Source organism: Brassica napus, chromosome C8 (genome assembly GCF_020379485.1).
Source record: "Brassica napus cultivar Da-Ae chromosome C8, Da-Ae, whole genome shotgun sequence".
Lineage (NCBI taxonomy): Eukaryota > Viridiplantae > Streptophyta > Magnoliopsida > Brassicales > Brassicaceae > Brassica > Brassica napus.
The window spans coordinates 18005328-18032565 of record NC_063451.1 but is presented as its reverse complement, the minus strand read 5'-3'; the positions used below and the strand labels follow the sequence as shown (position 1 = coordinate 18032565).

The window sequence follows — 27238 nt, the reverse complement described above, 5'->3', positions numbered from 1 at the left end:
TAAATCATTGTTGCTATGATTTTTGGTTAAAATTAGATTTAGAAATATGCATTAATTAAATAGAAAAAGATTCAGAATCCTAAAAAGTAGGTTATTAATTATTTTAGTTGCATTAACTAAATTGAAAAAAAGACAAAGAAAACTTAAATTTAGAATCATTAAATATATCAGTGGCATGAAAGTGTAAATAATTTGCAAAATTAAGGAGTAATTTTATTTTGTACTTCTCTTTTTATAATATAGATTTAGAATTATCATTCGAATAACAATGAATTGTGTTTATACTCAAACTCTACTAAAATACATGATTGAATAACCATTTTTAAGTTTCCAAATCAAGGATAACGTGACTTCCTCGTCTTCCTCTTTCTTATATTTTGGTTTAGTTGATCAACTGAATGATCGATAAAAGAGAAAAATTTCTTTTAAGATTTTGTGCATTGCAGGTGGAGTTATACTTGAGGAGCCTGCCTTTGGATTACATCGATGTTGATGTTTAATTTATTAGGGCATTGAATAGCGACTGAATCTCCTCAAATGATCACTGATGTTTGGGTTAAAAATATTGTTAACCACAGTAGATGATCATAGCGGTGCTATTCGGATTTATTTGTTACAGGCCAAATCTGATGTCTTGAGTTGACCGTCTTTCTTCATACTTCCATCACAATGATTGAAACGCAATTCAATAAAACAATTTGTTATTATGTCTGGTAATGTACTCGAATTAACCATTGGAAATATCTTTAAAACAAAAGGTATTCTGTGCATGCGAGATAACAAACTCTAGACTCTGAATACTGCCAGGAACAAGTGGAACTTGTAAAAGATGTACAAAACAGATCACCTCATGTCTTTTATTTTTCACCATCATGGTTTTTATGTTTGATGTCTCACATTGTGTGGGTTTTTGTAGGCCAAGGGTTCACTATCTGATGTTGAATTTGATTCAGATCAATCGGACTTAGTTTGGTGATGGACTCTGCATCTTCCACAACCACCAGAAGCAACCTTTGTAGATCTGCAGAACAAGGAACTTCATCTGCATTGCAACCATAAGATGCTATAAAGAATGGCTAGTGTGCACTGTGTAGTGAACTGATGCAGAAGATAAGTTTTGGCATCTTGCTCTATGTTGATTACCGCAATGAGAGATACGAATTGTCACATGCAAAGACTATAAGCTTTTAACAGCTAATGTAAATTCATATAATTTATAAAAAAAAATACATATCTCACTCTCCATAGCTTGAAGCTACTACTCTACATGGTTCACCATCAAAACCACATGCCCTGCTCATCAGAGTCGCAAGAAAGAATACATTTCCGCAAGTTATATGTATACGTTTTCTCTTTTTTTCAGTCAAGGGACAATAATAATAACAAGAATACGACAAGGTTCTTCACCGGCGAGCAAGTCTCTGGCCAGCTCCAGCCAGTAACGCTTTACCAATGACCCCAGTGTGAAGGCCACAAGCCAATGCAACACCTCCTACAACGACCCATTTCCAGTCCACTCTCAGATTGTCCCGTTGCCTTCTCGCATAGCCCATTGCTCTGCTTCTGTCTTCATCACTTGTAGATGATTCTGTAGAATCCATGTCAAGCACTGTGGTGATTCTTGCCATCTGGGCGATCCGGGATAGGCTCGAGTCTGACTTTCTACCGGTTTGGTAAGCTCGTAAACCGGAGTGTAGCTTCTTGACGGCTCCCCACATGCCATGACGGACGCCTAACTTTGCTACGTCTTTTGGGATCCCCATGTCTTCGTAGTGGACTAGAGATACTTCACAAGCCGTTGGCTGTCCGTCTCCTTTACGGGATTCAACTGCATTTGTGTTTGTATTTTCACTTAACATCCAAACTATGTTCCAGCTTATAAAAAAAAAACCCAAAGACTTGCATTCCAGAAGAGGCTTACCTGCTCTGATAACCCAACTTGAGAAATAAAGCTCCACACGCCTTGGCTTATCACGCTTTGGTAATGCTGGATAAGGAACTCCCTACAAACATCAACAAGTGTGACAATTAGGACCAATCTCATTCCATTACTAATACTAAGAGACGCTGGTACCTTTGTAACACAGTAGTACTTGTTTCCAGACTCCCATATTCTCCGGCCAATGATATACTCTCGGTCACTACAGAAAAAGGGAAACTGCAGGCAAAAGAAAAATTACCAATGACAACAATAGCTTAGATTGTAAGAAGAACAAAGTATCATAACTCCAGAGACCTTTTTTCTCCACTGGACAATCATAGTTCCTGTTTGAGTGTCCTCTTCCAAAGTTCTGAACTTGGCAAGCATGAAATCCCATTTGGGTCGAAACTCATCGTCCCAGAAGAAATCCCTAACAATATCTGGAGTTGCATCTTCAAACACACTTCGACTGCGGTAAATAACAGGACCTGTCTGACAAACAACACAACCTTTCAGGCTAAACACATGGTTTGGTCAAATATTATTTTTCAACAAGTGTTTAAAAATCCACCGCTTCTATATAGCAACAACCAGTTTCAGTCAAATATCATAAAAATGCCGCCCAAAGGAGTAAGGAAACGCATACTACTAAAAACCAAATTGTTCAGATCATTCAAAACTGTTCGTCCATAGTCATCCCAAAGAAAAACATTTCCATCAATGAAACCCATAATTAAAAACAAGAAAACTATCTTGTCCTCAAGGAACCAATAATCTAAACCTCTGAATCAGATCCCATTCAAACGGATTCATTTTTCAACATGGGATATGGATAAGAAGATGGATTACCTGAGGCTCATGGCGCCAAGCCTGGTAACTCATATTTGGAGTAGTCTTGTCCATCATGGATTGCCATTCCCTAGTCGCATTCCCAACTTCAAGCAGCTGCAGCAAATGCTCTAGATCATTCTCTGTCACAATCTCCTCTCTCACCGTCGTGTTATCGCTAGCCCTGCAAGTATAATTAATGTATCAACGCTGCTACACTAAATACAAAATCAATCAAATCTACCATACTATATAACTTTACAAGCTAACATTAAAAGCAAACGTTCCTTTTTTGAACACATAACTATGATTAACAGAACAGAGAGAATCTCAGATTGTAAGGGGGAAAAAAAAAACATATCAATCATGTTCTGTAATAAACTGACCCTGTTTCATCACTTTGAGGACTCTCTTCTACAGGAGCCAGCTGTGTCGGCGCTGAACCATTCCCCGATTTGTTAGCTGACGTGTCACGCCTCGACCAGACGGTGCGGCAAACGGAGAAAGCGGAGAGAGCAGTGAAAGCAAGCCAAAGACGACGAGCGCCGAACCCAGGAGGCGCAGTCCACAGAAACCGAAGCTTAGAACGGAACCCTAGATAGATCAACCCGGTCCATCTCGGACGCCAAGACCATCCGATCAAAAGACCGATCATGACGGCGAGCCAAATCGGGACGGCGCAGAGTAAGACGTCGACGAATGTCTCTGTAAAAGAGGGCTTCTTCAGGATTTGCATTAGATACGAATAGGTCTCATCCATGGCGGTTTCCCCCGATCCCCCAAGGACAATGGGTTTCTTCTATGATCGCCGGAGATTTTGAACCGATTATTTGATGCAGAAGAAGAAGAACAATTTTCTTTATTTTATTTGTTTTTTATGAAGTTTGGTGATTTTAATTAAAAATAATAATAATACGATATTTGCTGTGTGGAAAAGACGTTAGTGGGTGGTGATAAAAATAATGATAAGAAACAGACTGCGAGATGACGTGGCTCTCTCGTTGACCGACGAATGCTTTACCACGCGTCACTTATTAGCGCGTCGTTTCACTACAGTGCGAGGAATATGCTGAAATCTCATATTCTCTCTTTTGTTTGTTTTTTTCTTCAGAAATATACTTTAAACTATTTTCGTGATTTGAAACAGACGATATTAGAAACGCAAAATTAAAAAAACTAGATCAAATCAATTCAAACAGAAACAGACCTTTAAAAGGCCCCAGAAAATCTCAGATTCAACAATTTATTCGAAACAAGTTCGTTTATTAATTTACAACAATGTCATAGAGGTCAGGAGACTTAGGACCATCATTTATTAATACTATTGTTGATTTACTAGATTATATATTCTTGAGGAAAATTGTGATTGTTTACATTTACACACTACATTTCAGAAAATGAAAAAGAATATCAATGTCGAGATAAAATTGGAAAGCCAGGTAGTGAATTACACGCGGAAGTAATGGAGAGTGGGTGTTTAGGGGACTGGGGAAATTGTGGATAAGGAGAGTGAGAGAGATATGTTTCTGCCTTCTGGAGAGATTCAGATGTGCTGGAAAGTTGGGGGTGTTGTTGCAGTTGGTTCGGCCAATAGCTTTTACTTTGGCTGGCCCAAAATATTTCTTCAACAAATTGCTCAAAACCAACGAGGATGACGTTATTTTTATTTGAAGTGTCCAGCATTCTTTACAAATTTAAGGTGTACTGTTATAATCAATATTTTATTATAATAATTATTGAGAATCCTTGTCAGAAACTTTCAGTAACTAACAAATTTCAGTTTTATAAATCGTTTGATTTAAGATTGTAATATATTCATACAGCTTAAAAATCATTACATTTTATGTTTTAAGGCTTATTTACATGATTTTATTTCACTATATTATTCAATAAAATAAAAAAATATGAATAAAATTATCAAATTATCAAATAGATGTATTAAAACATAAAACCATGAAATAAAATTTAACGACAATTAATATGAAATGAAAGAAATATTTTTTTTTTGAGAAACACTCTTACATATATGTATCTTGTGAATTCTGTAAGATTGTTTATATGTATATATATATCTTGTGTTCATTCAACTAATAAATGTTAAAAAATTAAAATAATTAAATCGAATAACAAATAACACCAAAAAAATTAGCACCTCAAACAGTCAAACTATATATATTATGCATTCTCATTAATTATTCACAGTAAAAATTATAATATTATGAATATTATACTATTTCATTAATTTGTAGGTTTATTAATTTCAAAAAAAAAAATTATATCTTTAGACTTCATAATTATTTATTTCTAGAAAGAATTTTTCACGATTTTATGTAACAGATACATTTTATCATTTTTTACCTTTGTCTCTTTTTATAAATTATTAATGTACTTTATTAATTATATGTGTTAAAATATAAAATGCAATTTTACAAATGACACAAAATGTTTAAATAACAAAAATATAAAATAACATTAAAATAAAAATTATTTCTCATCTGTATTTATATAAATTTTATATAACTAATTATTAATATTACTAAAAATCATGCATTTATATATTTGTTTTTAATATTATTTTATTTTTATTATATTGTGGTACATTACTGATCAGTTCTTTCTGGAACTAGAAAAATTTCAGAATTTGTCATATTTATTAATTTATCTGATTTTAATTTATAGAATTTTGCTGTGTTATATTATTTATAAATACATATACTCATATAAAAGGGAAAAAATATAAAATAAAAATTTTAAAACACAGTAAATAAATGTCATAGATCAAAAGTAGTGATAATTTGGAAGAGAAAATATATAAAGATACAACATCCAACGGGCCGCTTCCTAGGGGTGGCACTTTATCCGATATCCGAAGCCGCACCCGAATCCGATCCGAAAAACCCGAATCGAAATCCGAACCGAATTAGCAAAATATCCGAACGAGTATTGAATTATGAGAGATTGGATATCCGAACAGGTAATATCCGAACCCGAATGGATATCCGAAGATAACCGAACATATGTATAATTAACCATATATTTCTAGTTTACATCTCTCATTTTATATATAATATTTATACTGATACTACACATACTTTAAGTTCATATGATATACATAAAATTACGGAGAAAATGATTTGCTAATCACTTAAAATGCATCTCAAACTTTTTATTTCAAGAATAAACAAAAAGTTACATCCAAAATTTAAAAACAATAACCAAATTAATGTTTTTTTTTAGTTTCAAAATGTTATGTCCAAATCTATTAACTATTCAATCTATTAAAAATAAAAAAAATTAGTTAAGTGAAAGTTATATTTTTAAATACAAGAAATTTAAAAAATGAAAAATTTAAATTTTTTTTTTCAAAATCTAAATATCCAAACCCGACCCGAAGTACAGAAATACACGAACGGGTTCTATACCTCTATACTGAAATACCCAAAAATCCGAAATACCCTATCCGAACCCGAACGCCCACCCCTACCGCTTCCTCTGATATACATAGAAAGATACCACATCCTAAATACAAGTAAACTCTGCTTCCTCTAATTTCCTTTTTTTTTTTTTGTGAAACTAATGCTTCCTCTAATATTCTAACATGTAATAACAAGAACATAAGGAATTTGGGTCATTGCCTGCGGGTCCCGCCCCGTTTGACCCGCCGCGGGGCGGGTGCGGGTCGATCGATTTACAAATTTCAGCATGCGGGTGCGGGTGCGGGTTGAGTCGATTTTTAGCGGGGCGGGTGCGGGTCAACCAAATTTGAGTCGCGGGTATCCGCCGACCCGTAAAATAAAAAAAATATTATTTTTTTCTAAATTTTTTTAAAATAAATAAAAATAAAAATGAAAATATGTAAAAAATATATAAATTAATGAAAATTATATAATTTAAATTATAAATGTATAATTTTTATTATAAAAAGTAATTAATTGATAAAAAAAATAATTATTTATTAAATTTAATATTATCTGCGGGCCCCGCGGGTTACCCGCAATCTTAGCGGGGCGGATGCGGGTTTACGATTTTTCTTTCGCGGGTTATGCGGGTCGGAATTTTGAGTTTAAAAAATCGATCGGAATTTTGAGTTTAAAAAATAGAGTCGATCCGCGGGTTGGCGGGTCATGCGGGGCGGGTTGACCCGCGAACCCAGCCCTAAAGAGCATCTAACTAACACATCTGACTTTTAGACAGGAATTTTACTGGAACATAATATGACAATCTTTTTTCAGTCCATGAGAAGCTGACAGGAGTTTGAAGCTCTAGGCAGCGAAACCAACTCATTGAGTTTCTTCAATCTCTCTTCCTTTGAATAGTATCTCGACCCAGAGATACCCACAATCTTCAACTGTCTTGCGTTATTGAGGATGTACGCCACTATTTTCTTCTCTTCGTCTTTTGTGTTGTAATTCTTCCACTTGAAAGTATGTAAATGGGACATCAAACATTCAGGAACCGAAGTTGGTCCCTTCCAGTGACCTCTAATGGACTTCGTGGTACAAGGGAGTTCATTGCACTAACAGAACACACGTTATTGTATGTCAGACTTACGACAGTGAAACATTTGAATAAACAAACTGAAACCATCAGGCTCGGTAAAAGAGATACCACAAATATTTTGAGAACTTTTAGTTTAGGAGAACTTTCTAGCATCCAAGTAAGTAGATCCCACCACCCTCGGGAAGCTGCACATAGCTCCAAATGAACAAGGTGATCAAATCCAAAGCAGCTGAGAAGCTGCATAGAGAATGTTTGAAAACATAGGCAGAGCAGTAATCAGATGAAACACAAAATGGTCTATTTTATTACCAATGAAGCGGGTAAACATAAGCAGAGACGCTTGACTGATGGAATAGAACCCAGTAGCTTCTCAGGACTATTGTACACAACTTTAACATTTGCCACAACCACCTCAGGCATGTTCTCACACAAACACAAGTCATCATGGTAATCTACAAAGTTCAAATACATCAAAGACGGGGCATTGATCACAGTCATATGAAGCCCATCAAGACCGTAGTTCGGTTCTTCACATACATCAACTACAGATAGCCTCTGCAAGCTAGGCATTTCAACATAGAAAGTTCTCAAAGAGTGGCTGTTTAAACTCTTGTCCAGCACCAACTCCTCAAGAACAGGACATCCTGACAAAAGCCTACTGTGACAATCTTTGGTCTCGTACTTTACACTGATAAGGTGCAACGTCTTCAAAGAAGGAAGCCAAACATCGACAGGAACATCCAGACCAATCGAGTAAGTGAGTTTCAAGACCTCGAGCTTCTCGTAAGTATAAAGACTCTTTGGTAACTTGATTGGTCTATGTTCCTTTAAGTGTTCTTCAGTGTGGAAGATCTCAAGCTCGTGCACGCCCTGAACCATCCCTGTTCTGATCCACGTTACCATATCTTCGGGACTGCAACAAGGACCGACGTCGAATCTCAGAGATTCCAGAACCGGAGATGTGCGCAACGACATAGTTCTGCCCACGTGATTGATGAATGTTTCGTATCGGGAAGGGTCGAGTTCGAAACCATCGTCAAAATCAAATCTTGGGACCATCGTCCAGACAGACTTCCATCTTTTGGACAAGAGCGTTGTCGTGACAACGTATTTGGTAGGGAGGTAGGAGAAAATCTTCAAGAGCAAATCATCCGACAGATTACTGATCCTATCCATCATATCCAAGCCCTAATCAAATCCTCCGAAATTAACAAGAAGACTAGAAGCCTAAGAGGAATCGAAAAACAAATACCCAAAACCTAAACCATGAAGCATTCCGAATAAGAAAGAGGGATACTTTTCCATGGAGATTGCAGATTTGATGTTTCTCTGTGCGTTTAAAGCGGAAAGGAAACGAGGAGCTGAGATACTTAATGAGCCAGTTAAATTGGGCTGAGATATTTGTTTTGTTGATTGTAATTTGTAATAAAATAAGTTGACAAACACAAAATGGTCCTTTCATAAAAATAATAGGGATGAGAAACCTAATAACTAGGTTGCATAGAAACGGAAACGGATACGCGAAAACAAAACGTTTCAAAACGTGGAAACGTGATTTGTGTTTTTATTTGTTTTGGAAACGTTTTAGAAACGTGTATATATCTTATACAATAAAGTAGGATATACTCTCTCCTCCTTGCGCCACGTCACCATGGAGGGAGGGGCAATCGCCGATACGTGTCGACACCTAAAGCTGTTTGTGATTTTTGGTTTTCTGTTGGGTCTCTTAATACATTGATATGATCTGGGCTTTTATTTATTTTGCACATTTAGCCCAAACCGGAAGCCCAAAGTTAAACACACATGTTGGAAACCCACGTGCATTAGGGTTCTTCCTTCTATCGTCTTCTTCTAGCGCCGCGAACTCAACGATGAAAACACACAGAAGCCTAAAGCGACGTTCCGAACTACTTAACGTCTCCACCATCCATAACTCTGTTCTTTACTCCGCGTTACCTGTAGTTAATCCACTCCTTTCACTAGAAGCAATCAATCTACCTCTTCGTATCCCACCATAACCGGCTTCAGCTTCAGCTATAATTATGGCATCCCAACTTCCTGCAATGTACAGTTCATCTCAAACGATATTTATTGACAGAGCGAAAGCGAAAGAGGAGGAAGATGCTGATGCTGAGCATCTCGGTTTCAACAAGGAAGTTGGACCTAGTGAAGAATCTGAACATGATACGTTTCGCCTGCCAACTGAAGAGGTAACGAATCTTGGTTCCTTCCATGAGAATGAGACAAGAACTAACTGCTGTTTTGTTATGTGTCCAGGAGCTTGAAGAAGAATCTCGTGGGCCACCTGATCTTCCTCTACCGCAAAGTAGAATCAAAGAGAGTCAGTAACATTTCTCAAAGTTTGTTTCTTTATATACCGTTGAATGTTTGTATAATAGTCATTTCATGTTTCTTTCAGTTGTTAGAGCTCTGTCGAATTTTAACGGTCTGAGGCCAAAGGGAGCGAGCAGGAAAGATTGCGCTGAACAGCTCAAATCTGATCTTGCTTCTTATTATGGCTATAGTCTTCTTATTGGAACTTTGTTTGAGGTTTATTTACTCTCTCTTTTCTTTTATTTCAAGTTCCTTTTTTGATGTTGCCAATGCTCTCTACTTATGGAGGTTGAATTGGGGTTTTCTCATGCAGCTGTTTCTTCCTGTTGAACTTATGGAAATTAAACTTATGGAAATAATTGATGCCTTTGATAAGCAAAGGCCTTCATCTATCTGGACAAACACACTTAAGGTGATCTTGGTTCTGATATATCCTTGGTTATAGCTTATGTCTTTTGTTGTTATGCAAGCGTGATGTTTGTTTTGTTTTTAGACTCGGAGACGGGATCTTGCTGATGTGCTTTTGAACAGAGGAGTCAATCCAGACCCATTAAGCAAGTGGTCAAAAGTAAGTTGTGCTCTTAGATTGTTTGTCATATTTTATGATTGTTCCATAGTTAACATGTTATACGTATTGTAGCTCGGACTTGTAGTTTATGATTCACAAGTGCCAATCGGTGCCACTCCTGAATATTTGGCTGGTTACTACATGGTTAGTGATCTTCTGACCCGTGCATGTTCTGATTTTGGGAAGCCCGTAATGTCAAGAAAGGAGGAGCACTTGTGGGGTTGATACATGCGATTAAAATTGTTTATGAACTTCATATAAGAAGTGGGATTCAATCTGATGCCATATGAGGTATTTGAGAGCAAATATTGGGAATATGCAGAAGGCGCTCTCCACTGCGATGTTAATATATCAATCCATCCGATTGATTAATCTAAAGTTTGTCACCAAAGTCAACAATCTACTTTTTTTTCTTTGTCGTTTGTATATTATGAGTTAAACATGTGAATAGATATGATCAACTCATTCCGTTTTGATTATAATGTATAATAAGAACTTTAGTGAGTTTCAGCAAAAGTTGACTTTGGAAGATCAAAACAAGCATTTCTCTACGACCAGAGAAGGGTTTAATATACATTACGCTGCAGTTTTTTTTTTTTTGAGCAACTCGCGGCAGTATCTATATCTGTTTTTCTTTATCATATCACCATCAACTAACTTGAGTCGATTACTGGTACTTTCCAAAACCAGATCTTCCAGAACTGATACTCGCCCAAGGATACTTTGATAGCAACCGAACTTCTTATTATTGAACTTACGTATTTAAAAAAAATCAAATTTGTAATCGACTATCAAATGTTTGGAAAGAAACAAGACATTTTTATATTTTAGTGGAATCAATCCTAAATTAACATCAACGTCATGATCCTCTAAGAAATACAAACCTCTTTGGATGTTTTTAATTTATTCTCCACATAACTATTTAATATTTACAAACTGTGACCTTAAGAAATGATAATTGTCCGCAATAAAATGGAAGTGATAATCACGTGAATAATAGAACCTGGAAGGCTGCAGAAAGCTGAAATCATGCTTGATTAAGATAACCAAATCAAATCACTAATGTAAAGAGGCACACTAAATGCCTATAAAAGTGAATAGCTGGTTTACTACAAGATCTATATATAGTCTTATGAATCAGTTATTTAAATCAGTTATTTTATTATTATAATTAAAGATCTATAGTCTTATGAATTAATACAAGAAATATAAAATTATACACTATTTTAAATATATATATTTTATATTCTTTTTGGAAATTCGTTACATTTTTGGAAAATTCAAAATTTAGAAAAAAATGTTTGATCATATTATTAAGGGCTTTTTGCAAAAGTGACTCAAAACTTGGAGTCAAACAGAAAACTAACCTTTTCTTTTGACTCCTTTTTTTTTGAGATTTTAACCCCACACCTGCATTTTATCTACGAAAATGCCATTAACATTTTTTTTTTTTTTTCAAAAATGGCTTCTTTACTGTCTCAACCTCATCTTCTTCAAGTATTTACAATATTGCCACTGCAATGAATAGTGGCAACAACCTTGTACGAACTGTTTGGAGCTTTTATTGCCCTTTAATGCACGTAAATCTCTTTACACTCTCTCTGTTTCAATTGTTATGAACTAAAAACAACATTTCTTTCACTTTCTCTCTATATTCATCCAAAAAACTCAAGCTTTTGATTCAAAATATGGGCTATGGTTGACAGAGCCATATTTCTTTCGTTTTGACTTACGGTTGCTTTCGTTTGAGGTTCTGGGTGGTTGGAGAAGACCCTGTGTGCAAACGAAGTCATCTCACCTAGTTTAAGGTACGAATTTGAATTTTTTTTCAAGATCTGTTCGCGTAGAAGACTTACTAGTAAGTCATCTGTATGTAGAAGACTTACTGATGAGTCTTCTGGTCAAACGGACGACTTAAATTAAGTCGTCCAGCTTTGTTTGTTAAAAAAAAACACTCCAGACGACTTATATATACGTCGTCTACGAGAAACGGGCTAGTTTTGCATTTGACCGAATCGTGTCAGATCTTTGACTATTTCTGGACGACTTATAATTCAGTCGTCTCTGGGAAAGTTAAAATTTCAATATTTTATGAAAACTTGACGACTTACGTGTAAGTCGTCCTAGGTTAGTTTTGTAATTGAAAAAAAAACTTCATAATTTAACTTTAACCAGACGACTTAATATAAAGTCGTCCCTCCAGAAGACTTAATTTAAAGTCGTCCGGGGAAAGCAAAGTCGTCCAGAATTTTTCCCAATTTTCTGGTCAAACCTTGCTTATCCCGGACGACCTTAAATTAAGTCGTTTAGCTGGACGACTTTCATCTAAGTCGTCTGGAGAAAGTTAAATTTCAAGTTTTATTTTTCAATTACAAAACTAACCTAGGACGACTTACACGTAAGTCGTCAAGTTTTCATAAAATATTGAAATTTTAACTTTCCCAGAGACGACTGAATTATAAGTCGTCCAGAAATAGTCAAAGATCTGACACGATTCGGTCAAATGCAAAACTAGCCCGTTTCTCGTAGACGACTTATATATAAGTCGTCTGAAGTTTTTTTTTTAACAAACAAAGCCGGACGACTTAGAATTAAGTCGTCCCTTTTAATTTTCAATTGCAAAAGTGACCTCTTTAGACGACTTACCTTTAAGTCTTCTGGACGACTTAATGCTAAGTCGTCTGCGGCAATGTTTATTGAACTTCTTCATTTTCTCTATGTTTACTAATGTGTTTTATTTTGAATATTTGCAGATGATTTTTCAGTTACATGCAGTGTATGGAGAATGGTTGTTGAGAGATTTCCGTTGGGATTTTGTGGTTGATGATCTCAAAGGAGCAAGATTGTTTTTATTGAATGAAGATTCAACACATGCTGAACTTGTTGCAATGGCTCAAGAAGATTATAACCTGGACATGAGAACAGTGAGTGTGGAGATTAGCTACTCATTACCAGCAGAAATGATGATGGCTCCAGGCAGTCTTCCCATTCATGTTACAAGTGATAGACAAGTTCGAAACTTGCTGGAGATACTCAAAACCCATAGAGTATGTCTTTGTGTATCAAGCCGCAGCAAGGTCGAAACGGTTTCAGAGAAAAGGGATATTGATGAAGCTGGTGAATGGGAAAAAGATGTTGGTGATAATGATGAAGCTGGTGAATGGGAAGAAGATGTTGGTGATGATGATGAAGCTGGTGAATGGGAAGAAGATGTTGGTGATGATGATGAAGCTGATGAATGTTTTGAAGATGTTGGTGATAATGAGGAGGAGGAAAATGGGGAGGAGGATGCTGATAATTCTATTGTTGGTGAAACGGATCAGAATGGTGGGGATTACAGTCTTTATGGAAAGGTTCCAGATGAGGACGAGGAAGATGATGATAATATTTGTTTTGAAGAAATCCAAAAGACATATGCTAAGACAAATGCTATTGAAGGAGGAAAATCGAATGGTACCAGTATCTATGTCAACCAGAGTTTTGTTAGCAAGGGTGCACTGCTTTCAGAGCTGCGGTTGGCAGCAGTGAGGGGTAAGTTTTCTTTCAGATTATACAAATCAACGAAAACTCTCGTTGTGGCAACATGTCCGGTTAGCTATTGTGGATGGAAGGTCAGAGCGAGTGTCAAACATGGGACAAACACGTTTTGGGTAACAAAGTATGTGGAAAAACATTTATGCTCAGCGGGAGACCGAATCGCTCAGCGGAGACACTGTACTCCGAAGTATGTAGGTAGTCTTTTCATTGATCGTGTTGGAATCATTGATGGGATAACTCCGCAGCATATCACTGATGCAATGAGGAACATGTTTGGCATGGCGCTTGATTACACCACTTCATACAGAGCACTGTTATATGCACAAAGATTGGTGAGAGGATCAGCAGAAGAAGGGTATTCGCGTCTGGCATCATATCTCGAGCAAATCTCCATTGCAAATCCTGATTCTATCACGGCGATAGAACTTGATTCTATGAAAAGATTTAAGTATCTATTTCTCTCTTTTGGAGCTTCTATCAAAGGTTTTAAGTATCAGAGAAGGGTCATTGTGGTGGATGGAACTCACCTAAGTGGAAAGTATGGAGGAACTATGTTAGTTGCAGCCGCACAAGATGGCAATTTTCAGATATTCCCATTGGCTTTTGGGATCGTGGATGAGGAAGATATACCTTCTTGGGAATGGTTTTTCACAAAATTGGCTAGTTGTATATCTCATGACAAGCCTCTGGTGATAGTCTCCGACCGGCACAAGGCCATTAAAAGTGCGTGTGATAAGGTGTTTCCTTGGGCAACCCGAGGAATATGTTATTATCACCTTCAAGATAACATTGTCAAAAAGTTTAAAGGGAAACATCTCATGTACTTGGTGAAAGGGGCTGCTTATGCTCACACGGTTTACGATTTTGACCGGTACATGGCTGAGATACGGAGTGCAAACCCGGAACTTGCAACGTATTTGGAGAAAGCCGACGTCAGGCTATGGTCAAGGGTTTATTGTAAGGGGAACAGGTTCAACATAAAAACAAGCAACATTGCTGAATCTATTAATTCCGCACTGAAGCGAGCAAGAGGATTTCCGATTACGTTCCTGCTGGAGTTCATAAGGCAGAAGTTAGGAAAATGGTATTGGAAAAGGAGACAAGATGCTTTGAGTCTCACAACTGAACATAGCGGGGGTGTTGAATACTTGCTTGCTGTTCGAGAAGAGATAGCGGGTACGATGACGGTCGAACCAATTGATGGATGGCATTTCTTTGTCAAAGGTGGCAAAATGGACTGTGTGGTTGATTTGGAACATGCAAAGTGTGATTGTGGTGTCTATGGAGTGGAGAAAATACCTTGCTCTCATGCTATAGCTGCTGGAATACATGCTGGTTTGCATATCTCCACACTTGTATGTCCACTGTACTCAAAGAATTATCTGTATGCAGGATACTCAGAGAATATATATCCTATCGTGTCACAACATATTGAGGAACGAGAATGCTTTCCTCCAGAACTAAAGCGTGGTCGGGGGAGACCGAAGAAATCAAGATGGCAATCTTGGTTGGAGCTATCTAGGATGAGAGGACACAAACCCAGGAAGAAACACAGGGCACGGAGATGCTCAAACTGCAAGGAAACTGGCCATACGAAACCACAATGTACACAACCAGTTGACTAGTTGTCCAGACGACCTAAATTTAAGTCGTCCAGTCTTGATTACCCGTCCAGACGACTAAATTTTTAGTCGTCCAGTGTATTTTATTTTTAGACGACCTTCTACTAAGTCGTCCAGTGTATTTTATTTTTAGACGACCTTCTACTAAGTCGTCCAGTGTATTTTATTTTTAGACGACCTTCTACTATCCCTTCAAGTGTATTTTATTTTTAGACTACCTTCTACTATCCCTTCAAGTCGTCCAAACCTTCTAGACGACTTATTTGTAAGTCGTCCAGTTGGAAAACCTTCCAGACGACTTATAATAAGTCGTCCAAACCTTCTAGACGACTTATTTGTAAGTCGTCCAGTTGGAAAACCTTCCAGACGACTTATAATAAGTCGTCCAAACCTTCTAGACGACTTATTTGTAAGTCGTCCAGTTGGAAAACCTTCCAGACGACTTATTTGTAAGTCGTCCAGTTGGAAAACCTTCCAGACGACTTATTTCTTCCAGACAACTTATATCATGTTCAAATACAAAAATCATGTTAAAAAATCATGTTCAAATACAAAAATCATGTTAAAAAATCATGTTCAAATACAAAAATCATGTTAAAAAATCATGTTCAAATACAAATCTAATCATACATGCCCACGAACTTATCACCATCCACATTTTCTTTCAGATGCTGATCAACAAGCTCCTTCCATATATCCACCGCCATATTATCCCTCATTTTCTTCGCGTTGCACCTAGCAAAGTCTTTAGGGTCAAAGGAGCCCCCGAGCGCATGACATTCAATGTACTTTACAGTGTACACGCCACAATCACCATTGTTGGCCGTGGGTACACCTTTCAGCGGTCTCTCATATGTGTATGGCTCCAACCCGTATTTGACCCGCATTTCGTCGGTGGCTGCGCACTCAACAAGCAGATAAGGGACCATCTGGAGAAAAGGCTCCATTATCGCATCCCATGCGTCTGGTACACTAGATGAAGGTATGCTGTCCCAGACGACTATGTGCCTCTTAGGGATCGATATCCAAATAGCAACCCAATGCTTGTCGTCCAAGTTCACTGGCGCATAGATATCATCAATGTCCTCCCCCCACTTCTTGTTTGATTGGCAAAATGAAGGTATTGATCCGTCATAAAAATACGACGCCCCACCAGGTAGAACTCTTCCTAAACCTTTGTGATCAGGTTCCGATGTTTTGAAGAGCTGATACTGCTCTCTCCAAGACTGAGAAAAGTTGTGATCCAGGAAGCACATTCGCTCGCTCCTGAAAGCTTGTGGGTTCTCCTGATACCTCTGCCTTAGCACATTAATCCAAGCATCTATATGCTGCATATTAAATATAACAAGTTAGAAGTTACCAGACGAAGACGACTTATATTTAAGTCGTCTACGTGGTCGTCCAAGTAGACGACTTTCCAGACGATTTATCTTTAAGTCGTCTGGAAAGTAGTCTACTTGGACGACTTTGTAGACGACTTAAATCGTGTGCAGAAGACTTACGCAGTCTTCCAGCCATCCTCTGGCTGTCCGGAGGAAGTGGTACCACCTTGTTGGTGATGTACGTGGTTTGTCCTCGATCTTAGTTAAATAATGACTGCAAACAAAAAAGCAATCAGTTTTGGACGACTAAATCAAGCTATTATGGGTAAAGCAATCACTTACGGATCAGTTTTCAACCAATCAGCGAGTTCCTTCAACTTTTCTTTGTTTACTGGCGGAAATGGATTATAGGCTGCCACTTTATCTTTTTTTTTCTCTGCCATATAAGGAGATCTCACAGTAGGAGCAGGTTTCTTCGCTCGTTTACTCTTTGCACGCTTGTCCAATACAACCAGGCTCGGTTGTGAAACTGGATCGCTTGGCTCGGTGGAAGCGAGGCTCGGTTGTTGATCTGTGGAAGCGAGGCTCGGTTGGTGATCGGTGGAAGTGACAGCAACAATCTCTTTGGAGGTGACACCATCTGCTTTATTTACCGAGTTCGCCTCGGTTGCTGTATCCTCCGGCAACCATCTCTGCAATAAAAGTTGCACACAAGTTAACCCTGGACGACTTAAATAAAAGTTGTCTGGACGACTAGTTGACCCTGGACGACTTAAATAAAAGTTGTCTGGACGACTAGTTGACCCTGGACGACTTAAAATTAAGTCTTCCGTGGTCAACTAGTCGTCCAGACAACTTACGTTTAAGTCGTCCAGGGTCAACTAGTCGTCCAGACAACTTTTACAGTCGTCTGGACAACTAGTTAACCCTGGATTTGATACTAACATATTTGATTTGAGGAGGCTGTTTCTTTTGAGGAGGAGGCTGTTTCTTTTGAAGAGGAGGAGGCTGCTGCTGTTTCTTTTGAGGAGGAGGAGGCTGCTGTTTGGTTTGATGAGGAGGAGGCTGGTTACTAACCACGGTTTCATTGGCATGAGGGGTAGCCTGTTTGTTTCTACCCCCGGTTTCTTTGGCAAGAGGGGTAGGCTGTTTATCTTGAGGGGTAGCCTGATTGGTTAGAGGTGGAGGGGTAGCCTGATTGGTGACACCAACCTTCTTCTCCACAGCTTCCAATCTATCAGACAACTTCCTAAACTCCCTCATGCACTTATTAAACCCTTTTTTCATAGCCTCAGCTACGCCCTTGAACATAATTTCCAACTCCTCTCTGGTCACCCCTCTAGCCTCTTCTCTAGCCTCTTCTCTAGCCTCTTCAGGAGCCTCTTTACGAGCTTTCTTCCGAGGTCTTGGATTGTCTTCCTCCTCCTCCTCCTCCTCCAACACAACCATCTCTTTGGCCTTCTTCGATGGAGTCACAACCTTAGGTTTTGTATTGACCTTAGTACCAGTGACTTCCCAGCAATCCATGGTCCACTTCCACGGTCTCCGCTCATACATGACTTTAATGATGTTCTCCGCGGGCAGGTCCTCAACCTCAGAGTCCCATTTTGGCCACATTTCACTAATGTCCTTCTCAACAAAGTTGATCACGCGGGTCTGCAGTAAATAGAAGAATCGAGTTAGATATTTGAAAAAAAATACTAAATAGACGACTTAATTATAAGTCGTCTACTAAGTCGTCCAGCTGGAAGACCTTCCAGACGACTTATAATAAGTCGTCTAATAAGTCGTCCAGATGGAAGACTTTCCAGACGACTTAATTAAGTCGTCCGATAAGTCGTCCAGCTGGGAAGACTTTCCAGACGCCTTATTATAAGTCGTCTAATAAGTCGTCCAGATGGAAGACCTTCCAGACGACTTATAATAAGTCGTCTAATAAGTCGTCCAGATGGAAGACTTTCCAGACGACTTAATTAAGTCGTCCGATAAGTCGTCCAGCTGGGAAGACTTTCCAGACGCCTTATTATAAGTCGTCTAATAAGTCGTCCAGATGGAAGACTTTCCAGACGACTAAATTAAGTCGTCCGATAAGTCGTCCAGCTGGGAAGACTTTCCAGACGACTTATTATAAGTCGTCCGATAAGTCGTCAAGCTGGACGACCTTCCAGACGACTTCCAGTCGTCTGCGCAGTCTTTTGGATTGAAGTAAATACCTGACTCAAGATAGCAGCTTTCATTGATCTGCGGCCTCTGCTGCCCTCGTAAGCCAGTATCGGTGGAGACGGACTGTCTGCTCTGGGACCACCAATACTAGCACCCAATTCCGGCATAGCTGTGTACGTCCAGACTTGAAGAACTTGTATAAACCCATCCACGGTGTAACAGCCAGCAATTTCTTTGTTCCACAAAGAGTCCATCAGCACCTTAAACGCGACTCTCCCCCATGGATAATTCTCAAACCGTTCTAAATCCATCACTAGCCTTGCCAGAGTAGATCGTGTAGCGGTTGAAAACTTTCTCCCTTCAATGAATCCAGTGAAGATGGAGAGGTACGCGAGCCGCTTGCGATCTTCCCTGGACCAATCCCCGCATCTCTTCAGTGCTGCTATTATCTGATCAGTAGTTGGCCCAGCTTCCAGATGAACTCCCAGCATCCCCCAGAAAGAAACCATCTCTGGGGTAACGTCACATTTTGGTGTCTCAAGGTCCTCGATGTACTCGCAGTTTAGACCAGTGAGGTTTTCAAACTCTAACAGTGAAAACCTCAAAGGTTCTGGACCAACGAGAGACCACATCTCATACTTCTTCTTAATGTCCAGCTTGAAACTGAGCATGTAGTGAACCAGCCTTGAAGCCCAACCAAATCCCTGCTCCTTGAACTTGATGAAAACTCCCAAACTCGACTCCTTGAGCTCTTCAAATTCGTCATCAGTAAGAGCTTTCCTAAGAGCAGTATGCAACTTGCTGTTATCCGTATGATACGAAATGCTATTGTGGGCTTCTGGCTCTTCCCCTGATGTGTATAACCTACGGGGGAGTTCTGGAATATCCATCCTTTTTGTCTGCAAAATAATCAAAGACAACAATATAAGTCCAGACGACTTAGTAGACGACTTATAATTAAGTCGTCTGGAAAGTCTTCCAAATGGACGACTTATATTTAAGTCATCTACTAAGTCGTCCAGTTGGAAGACAAAGCCGGACGACTTAAATTACTTACAAGTCTTCCAGTCGCAGAAGGAGTTGGAGTACTCGTCATTGCGGTTATAGATCTGAAAAAATAAACGTGAAACGGTGAGAATGAGTAAATTGATAGAGACAACGTTTTATGTTCATCTTTTCCTCGAGATTGATGACTTAGCGGCGTTAGGGTTTACAGAGAAACGGCGCTAAGGTTTACAGAGAAGAAGCGGCGGCGCTAGGGTTTAGAAGAAGCGGCGGCGCTAGTGTTTAGAGGAAGCGGCGGTGAGAACGTTGGTGACCACGGTGGCGAGGGCGACGGTTTGTTCGGAAATAGTGGAAGCGGCGGCGCTAGGGTTTAGAGGAATCGGCGGCGCTAGGGTTTAGAGGAATCGGCGGCGCTAGGGTTAGAAGAAGCTGCGGCGACAACGGTGAGAATGAAGTGAGATAGATAGCCGACGTTGAGAACGATGGTTTGTTCGGAAATCGTGGGAATTCGAAATCGCCTTTGAGAGAGAACTGTTAGGGTTTTGAGAGAGAACTGTTAGGGTTTCTGAATTTCGCGAAAAATGAAACAAAAAAAAAAAAAATCACCTTATATATTGGGTAAATAATCCGGTTAGCTTTAAAAGTACATTGGTAAACTTTAAGGTTTGGTCCGGTTTAGACGACTTATTCTGGCTGATAATGTACAACAGACGACTTAATATTTAGTCGTCTGTTTTCAGACGACAAAATATTAAGTCGTCCTAGACCCTAAAATGAACCCCTAAACTAAAATGACTAGATTAACTAACTAACCACGTTATAAAATCAAATTATACTTAAATAGTGTTTACTATACACAGAAATGAACACGCATAAGTAATTTTAAAAATTTTCAAAAACGGTTTTAATGCTTTCCAAAATCTAACCCTAAGAACACATACAATACTACAACATATGTTGATGAAACATAAACTAAAGAATATCATGACTCACTACTTTCACTCATCTATGCTGAAAACAATTGAAATTTGTTATATCTTAATTTATACCTTCTAAGACATATGTTAATTACATAATTCCCATTTTTCACTTATCAAAATATTTTTTACAAAATTTTTAAATTATGTTTAAGACTAACTGTCCAGACGACTTTCAGTTAAGTCGTCTGGACGACTTATTTTCAAGTCGTCTAAACAGACGACTTGCGAGGGGTAGAAACGTAAAAAAAATTCCGTTTTTTTGTTTGGTCACAAGGGGATAGTTGTAATTTCAATAGCCTTTTAGGTTACTTTTGCGTTTGACCCAAGTTGGGGTATTGTTTTGGGTTTGACTCCAAGTTTTGAGTCACACTTGGCAATTCTCCCTATTATTAACATAGTTCATTTGGTTTTCAAAATATCGACATATATAGATTCAAACAAACATGTATATCTATAAAGAATAATAGTTACTATTAGGTTTTAATGCTGCTTAGCTAACTTATAATAATAGATTCGTTGTTTTCCACCGTTTCAATTTATAATTTGAGAAATAAAAGAAGAAGATAGTGTTATTCGATTCAATAAATTAGCGTACAAAAACAATTATATATTTACTGTGTTAAATATAAGCAACAACTGTTTTAAATAATAATTCAATATATAACTACTAAAATTAAAGTAGACAAATAATAAATAATTAAATTTTCATGATTTTTAAATGATGAAATAAATATATGATATGTAAAAAGAAAAATAAAATAAAAATCTAAAATTTATTATTATTATTAATTAAATATAAAATAAATATTTAAGATTCGCAGGAAAACATATTTCTCAACTATATTCAAAAAACACAAAAGAACAAATTAGATGGTATTAAATACTTTAGTCAACAACTATAACTCAAACGAAAGCATTGACAGCTATGATGGAAACTCTTCAGACAGAGACCCTGACGTCTATTTCAAAAACCTTAGCCTACAATATTTTCCAGCCGAACCACTCAGGATGATGAATCAATACATTTAGTTAATTAATCAATGTTGGGATAATGACAATCCAGAAACTCATTACACGGAGGGGTTAAATCAATACTTCTTCCACCTCAATCTCTCAAAAAACTCCACCATCTTCGCCAATCCGGAAACTCTGATAATGATACATATCTTTATGATATATTAATGTTACACATAGACAATTTTGAAGAGGAAAAAGAATTTTTGAATAAGCTATCCTGAGAAAATAATCAATTAAAATCCGATCAATGTAAAAGCATGATTAAGAATTTATTTACTCGATTCATGATCTTTTTGAAGACAAAGTATTTAACCAATAAAGCCCCCAAAAAATTGCCACATCTTTGACATAAACAAAGTAGGCGAAGATTGTTACAACTTTAAGAGAATGAAACAATTTATTATCTTCCTTTAAACAAGATAATCACAAAAACAAACACAGGCATTTACATTTTAATATCAATTTTATTTTATGTTTCAGTTTCAAATGAATTTACTTTGTTATGACTATCAACTTTTTATTCTACTTTTATTGAATCAAGCAGTCACAATCACTTATACTTTTCTATATTGATCTACACAACTTCAAAACAAAGTAATACACTACTATCACTAATTACTATCAAATAGATAATTAAAAAAATATCATTCTCTTTCAACATATATATATATTTTTTTTTTTGAAAAAACTCTTTCAACATATATTCATCTTTATATTTTGAACATATTTTCTTTACTAAGACCATAAAATAAATTGTAATTTCATTTAAGTATAAAATAGACGAATCCGGCGCGTAGCGCCGGAAGACCACTAGTATATATATATATAATTGATTAATATGTGCATTCATTTGATTATGTTTAGTATATTTTATAATACAAATAAATAAATAGCCATTCTTTTTAATTATACGAAAAATAAAATAAATCATCATTAAGCATCAAAGTCATATAAAAAATTCAAAATAACAAAACTCAGTACTTAAATATCAAATAGCTTAACTAAAATAAAAATCATAACAGAAAGTCAAAGACCAATAACATCATCTTCAGCCTCATTTTCATTAGCTCCATCAAACATGACCTCTTCCAACTCAGGTTCATCAAGAGAAAGATCCTCAAACTCAAGTCTCCCAAGATTAGTCTCATCCAGTGAATCAAATTGATCACCTCCAACGTCCCACATATGATTGGGACCATCCTTGTATGCAAGACTTCTTCTGCAACTCATCAAATCAGTCATTACAAGTCTCACAAACTTCTGGATGCAAGCCTTTAAACTTCCCAGCAGTTGTTTGAAGGATATAGAAAGATTATGCTCAGCATTTTTGTGGTCGGGACCAGAGCTGAAAAAGAGTAAAGCAAAGGTCAGTTGGGTGGATGTTTGTTTACCACAGGATGAGGGCGGTCTAGGGATTCGACCACTGAAGGAGATGAATACAGTACATAGCCTCAAATTAATATGGAGGATTCACTCAGAAAAAGCATCGCTTTGGGTTAGATGGGTGCAGTGCTATCTGATCAGGAAAGACTCATTCTGGAAAATCAAAGAGAGTACTAGCTTGGGGTCTTGGGTATGGAGGAAACTCCTCAAACTCAGAGATCTTGCAAAGCAATTTTATAAAATGGAGGTAAGGAATGGGCAGAACACATTATTTTGGCATGATAATTGGTCGAAGTTTGGTTGCCTGAAGGATGTGTTGGGTGATCGAGGCTGCATTGTTATGGGAATTTCTGAGCAAGCAGTAGTTGCTGACGTTCTTGGTAACCAAAGAAGAAGAAGGAGACGATGACACAGAGAAAATATTTTAAACGAGGTAGAAGATGAAATAGATTCCCTGCGGTCTGCAATTAGTCAAGAAGAAGATATTCCCCTCTGGAAACAGAAAGAAGGAGTCCACGCAAGGTTTTTTTCTTCAAAAAAAACATGGCTGCAGCTTCGCTCTGGTTCGCCTCGGTGCGAGTGGAGCAAGGGCATCTGGTTTACACAGTCAACGCCAAAATACTCCTTCCTGGTATGGGTAGCTTTGAGAGAAAGATTGCAAACTTGTGATAGAATGCAGATGTGGAATATAGCAGTCAACCCGGTGTGTGTGCTCTGTGAGGAAGCAAACGAAACTTGTAGTCACCTCTTCTTCAACTGTAAATACTCAAAGGAAGTATGGAAGGATCTGGCGGGGGGGGGGGGGGGGGGGGGGTATCTTGCAAGGAGCTTTCACCACGGAATGGAATCAAATAGTTGGGATGGTCTCGCAAACCACTTTACCACCAACTAAACGATTCCTTCTACGATACACATTCCAAGCCACGGTTCATGCCTTATGGAGAGAAAGGAACAACCGTAGACATGGAGAAAAATCACAAAGTGCAGGCATGATTACTAGATTTGTGGATAAAGCAATCCGCTTAAAGCTTCTAATGGTGAAGGGGTTGGGGAAAAAACATTTTGAGGAGAGCTTGACCACATGGTTTGGGACTAAAGAGTCAAGGCCATGAAATTTTGAGTTAGTTTGTTAGAGCTTTCTGCTTGATTTATACATAAAATAGAAGCACTTGATGTACAAAGGATAGTTTTGAATAAAATTTTACATTTATTCAAAAAAAAAAAAAGACTTCTTCTGGATAGAAGACGAAGATTAGTGTGCACAAGAAGACGAAGATTAGTGTGCACAAATACCAAATCTTCTGCTCGTTGCGGAGCAATCTTGTTTCTTGTTGCTGAATGTATAAACTTGTAAGTGCTCCAGTTCCTTTCACAACATGAAGAAGTTGTTCTAATTTATTAAAATAACAAACTAATCCGTATATTTATTATTATTTATAGAAATTGTTCTAAAATAAAAAAAAAGAGTTTCTTAAACGTTTCCAAAACAGAATCACGAGTTTCCAAAATAGAAACGCAAGTTTCCATTAAGTTTCTAAACTGAAATTTTTAAGAAACGAGTTTCCAATGCGTTTCCGCAAGTTTCCGAAAGATTGCGATTCCGAAACGTTTCCGAAACGTGAAACGGACCTTCAACGGAGTTTCCATGCAACATAATAATATCACAGATATTTGTTTCCTTGATTATTTTATTATCTAGACCACCTCAAAATTAAATAATATAATAACATTGGGTTGTAAACAAGTATTAGTTTTTTATTTAAATATAAATTATTAAGTTTGATTCAAATATTAAATTAATTTTTATTCATTAGGAGGTTTATTAGTTTTTTTTTAACCAGATCTCAATAGCTTATTTTGTGAACTTTCTTTTTCTTAATGTATATGACATGATTCTTTATTTTTAAAATATAACTTTTTGCTTGATTTAATTAGTATATGAATTGACTTTTGCGAAGTTTTTTCAAGCTTACAAATTGGTGATGTTTGTTTAATTTTGATTTCTTCATATTTATTGTAAAATTATAGAATCATATCATGATACAAGGAATTATAAATCCACAAAGGCAGAAACAAATTAAAATCATTATAAATCTACAACCTCTAGACTTGTTAATTCATAAGAAAGAAATTGGAAATTGAAATATTGCCTAAGATTCAGCAGTTTCTATGGAAAACAATTTCGGGTGCATTGCCTACTTATGTTCAGTTATGTACTCGGGGAATAAACACTGATCCAGTTTTTCAGCGTTGTTGTATGGAAGAAGAGACTATCAACCATGTGATGTTCCTCTGTCCTCATGCGTTAGCCATATGGAGGTGTTTCAGGTTTTCCAGTTCATAATATTCAATCTTTTTATCTGGAACAGAATATCGCAGCTCTATATAATACTTATAAGAGTAAGGAAACACCAAAAGATTTATCTAAGATTTCCTTCTGGTCATCTGGTATATATGGAAATCGAGGAATGAGTTTCTATTTGCTAAGAGAAATGTGCACCCTATGGAGGATGCTCAAAGAGTCACTGAGGCTAACGGAGAATGGAATATTCAATTTATGTCTGGAAAGTCTAAGGTACCAAGAATCCCAAGGTCTTCACAGTGGGAGCCTCCACCTTAGGACTGGATAAAATGTAACTTTGATTGTAGTTACAAGGAAGGGAGTATATTCACGGGAATCGGCGGGATTGTAAGAAACCATAAAGGAGATCATATATGCTATGGAATGGCGAAACTGGAAAATGTTAATTCACCTTTGCAAGGTGAGGCATTGGCATTTTTATATGTTCTTCAACAAGTATGGACTAAAGGATGGAGAAGGGTTTGGTTTGAAGGAGACAACAAGGAATTGGAGTGCATCATTAATATTATTGTGATTGATCATATCCAATTGGGTAATATCATACATGACATCCGATAGTGGATATCTTTGCTTTCTGATTGCTCATTGGGTTGTGTGAATAGAGAAAGAAACATGGCGGCAGATGCTCTTTCTAAGCATTCTATGGAGGACCAATCTCTTGTAGTTTTTAATACAATCCTACTGTTTTGGTTGGTTAGATTCTTGTATTGGTCATATACTATTTAAAGTACTAATAAAATGTTGTTAAAAAAAAAGTTGCAAGCAAATGAGCTTAGACATTGTTTGTTCTCTTGGTGAAATGAAACTAGGATCCTAAGAATTTTTTTACTCCTCATATAGATATTAGAATGAATATTTTCAATGGGGATATTTTTAAAATTTCCAAAAATTGTAACAATAAAGATTCTACAATGTCCTTAGAACATAATTGATCTGAACCCCATAATCCATGTGTGATGCATTGTCATCAATAAAACTTTAGCATCGGATTCAAGTGGTGAGTTTGAGAAACTTGTTTGTCCTGGATCCCCAGTAAGTTTTTCCTTCCTGATTGTGTATTACCCATCTAACTCTTATTTGTCTTGTATCTTCATTGGAACCTACAACGAAATTGAATTTAGCAAAGCCCTCATGGAGCGTAATGGTTCTAAAGATATTGATTTGATGGTGTACGTCTATTGTTGGTTATATTAGAAGTTCTTTGGTCCAAGTATTTGAATGCTTCTATACCATCTCATACATCATCAATGGTTTTTTTATGCAGTTTTGTATGTACTTATTAGTGTTTTATTAAAAGCAAATTACATTTTGATTTACAAATTCTCCAAATAAGCCAGAATGGTGGTAGTTTTTAGATCACTACATTAGATGTTTGTAAATCAACAATTGCCTTAATTTAATCATCACAAGTATCATTGGAGATTACCATAAACTTGACGAACATCACCATATCATCATCACGAAAGGACACTTAAAAAATATATGCATAATTTTCTTCTTTCTAACAACAATGTGTGCAAGTTATATCATAGAATAAAAAATAAATGACATAAAAGATAAATTTACATTAACAAAATTCATTATAAGTAAGATCTCTGGAGAAAACACCGCTTCGTCAAGTAATATATCAAATTGAGCATTTTTTATGAATCCTACAAATATTAATTTGATTGAAATTTACATGACTATCATCAGT

At 37.1% G+C, this 27238-nt stretch overlaps 2 protein-coding genes across 2 annotated transcripts; both read right to left on the bottom strand.

Moving 5' to 3' along the window:
* Positions 1 to 1161: 1161 nt before the first annotated feature.
* Positions 1162 to 3674, bottom strand: BNAC08G47370D. Its single transcript, XM_013856495.3, has 6 exons — positions 3136 to 3674; positions 2771 to 2933; positions 2237 to 2413; positions 2075 to 2158; positions 1922 to 2003; positions 1162 to 1828 (listed from the first exon to the last, which is right to left on the bottom strand). The coding sequence occupies exons 1-6, from the start codon at positions 3507 to 3509 to the stop codon at positions 1404 to 1406; spliced, it is 1305 nt and encodes a 434-aa protein (XP_013711949.1). The 5' UTR covers positions 3510 to 3674; the 3' UTR covers positions 1162 to 1403.
* Positions 3675 to 6807: 3133 nt separating this feature from the next.
* Positions 6808 to 8830, bottom strand: LOC106360600 (putative FBD-associated F-box protein At3g50710). The gene is made up of 3 exons (XM_013800221.3): positions 7559 to 8830; positions 7358 to 7486; positions 6808 to 7265 (listed from the first exon to the last, which is right to left on the bottom strand). The coding sequence occupies exons 1-3, from the start codon at positions 8426 to 8428 to the stop codon at positions 6978 to 6980; spliced, it is 1287 nt and encodes a 428-aa protein (XP_013655675.1). The 5' UTR covers positions 8429 to 8830; the 3' UTR covers positions 6808 to 6977.
* Between the last annotated feature and the right edge of the window lie 18408 nt (positions 8831 to 27238).

What these genes read in the sequence shown, in the direction of transcription:
- BNAC08G47370D (XM_013856495.3), bottom strand. Translation starts at nt 3,509, where the DNA reads ATGGATGAGACCTATTCGTATCTAATGCAAATCCTGAAGAAGCCCTCT. An exon ending in CCTCAAAGTGATGAAACAGG is followed by an intron (nt 2,934 to 3,135) that starts GTCAGTTTATTA and finishes TTATACTTGCAG; the next exon opens with GGCTAGCGATAACACGACGG. An exon ending in AAGTTGGGTTATCAGAGCAG is followed by an intron (nt 1,829 to 1,921) that starts GTAAGCCTCTTC and finishes ACACAAATGCAG; the next exon opens with TTGAATCCCGTAAAGGAGAC.
- LOC106360600 (XM_013800221.3), bottom strand. Translation starts at nt 8,428, where the DNA reads ATGATGGATAGGATCAGTAATCTGTCGGATGATTTGCTCTTGAAGATT. An exon ending in TATGTTTACCCGCTTCATTG is followed by an intron (nt 7,487 to 7,558) that starts GTAATAAAATAG and finishes TTCTCTATGCAG; the next exon opens with CTTCTCAGCTGCTTTGGATT. An exon ending in AAGTTCTCAAAATATTTGTG is followed by an intron (nt 7,266 to 7,357) that starts GTATCTCTTTTA and finishes GTGTTCTGTTAG; the next exon opens with TGCAATGAACTCCCTTGTAC.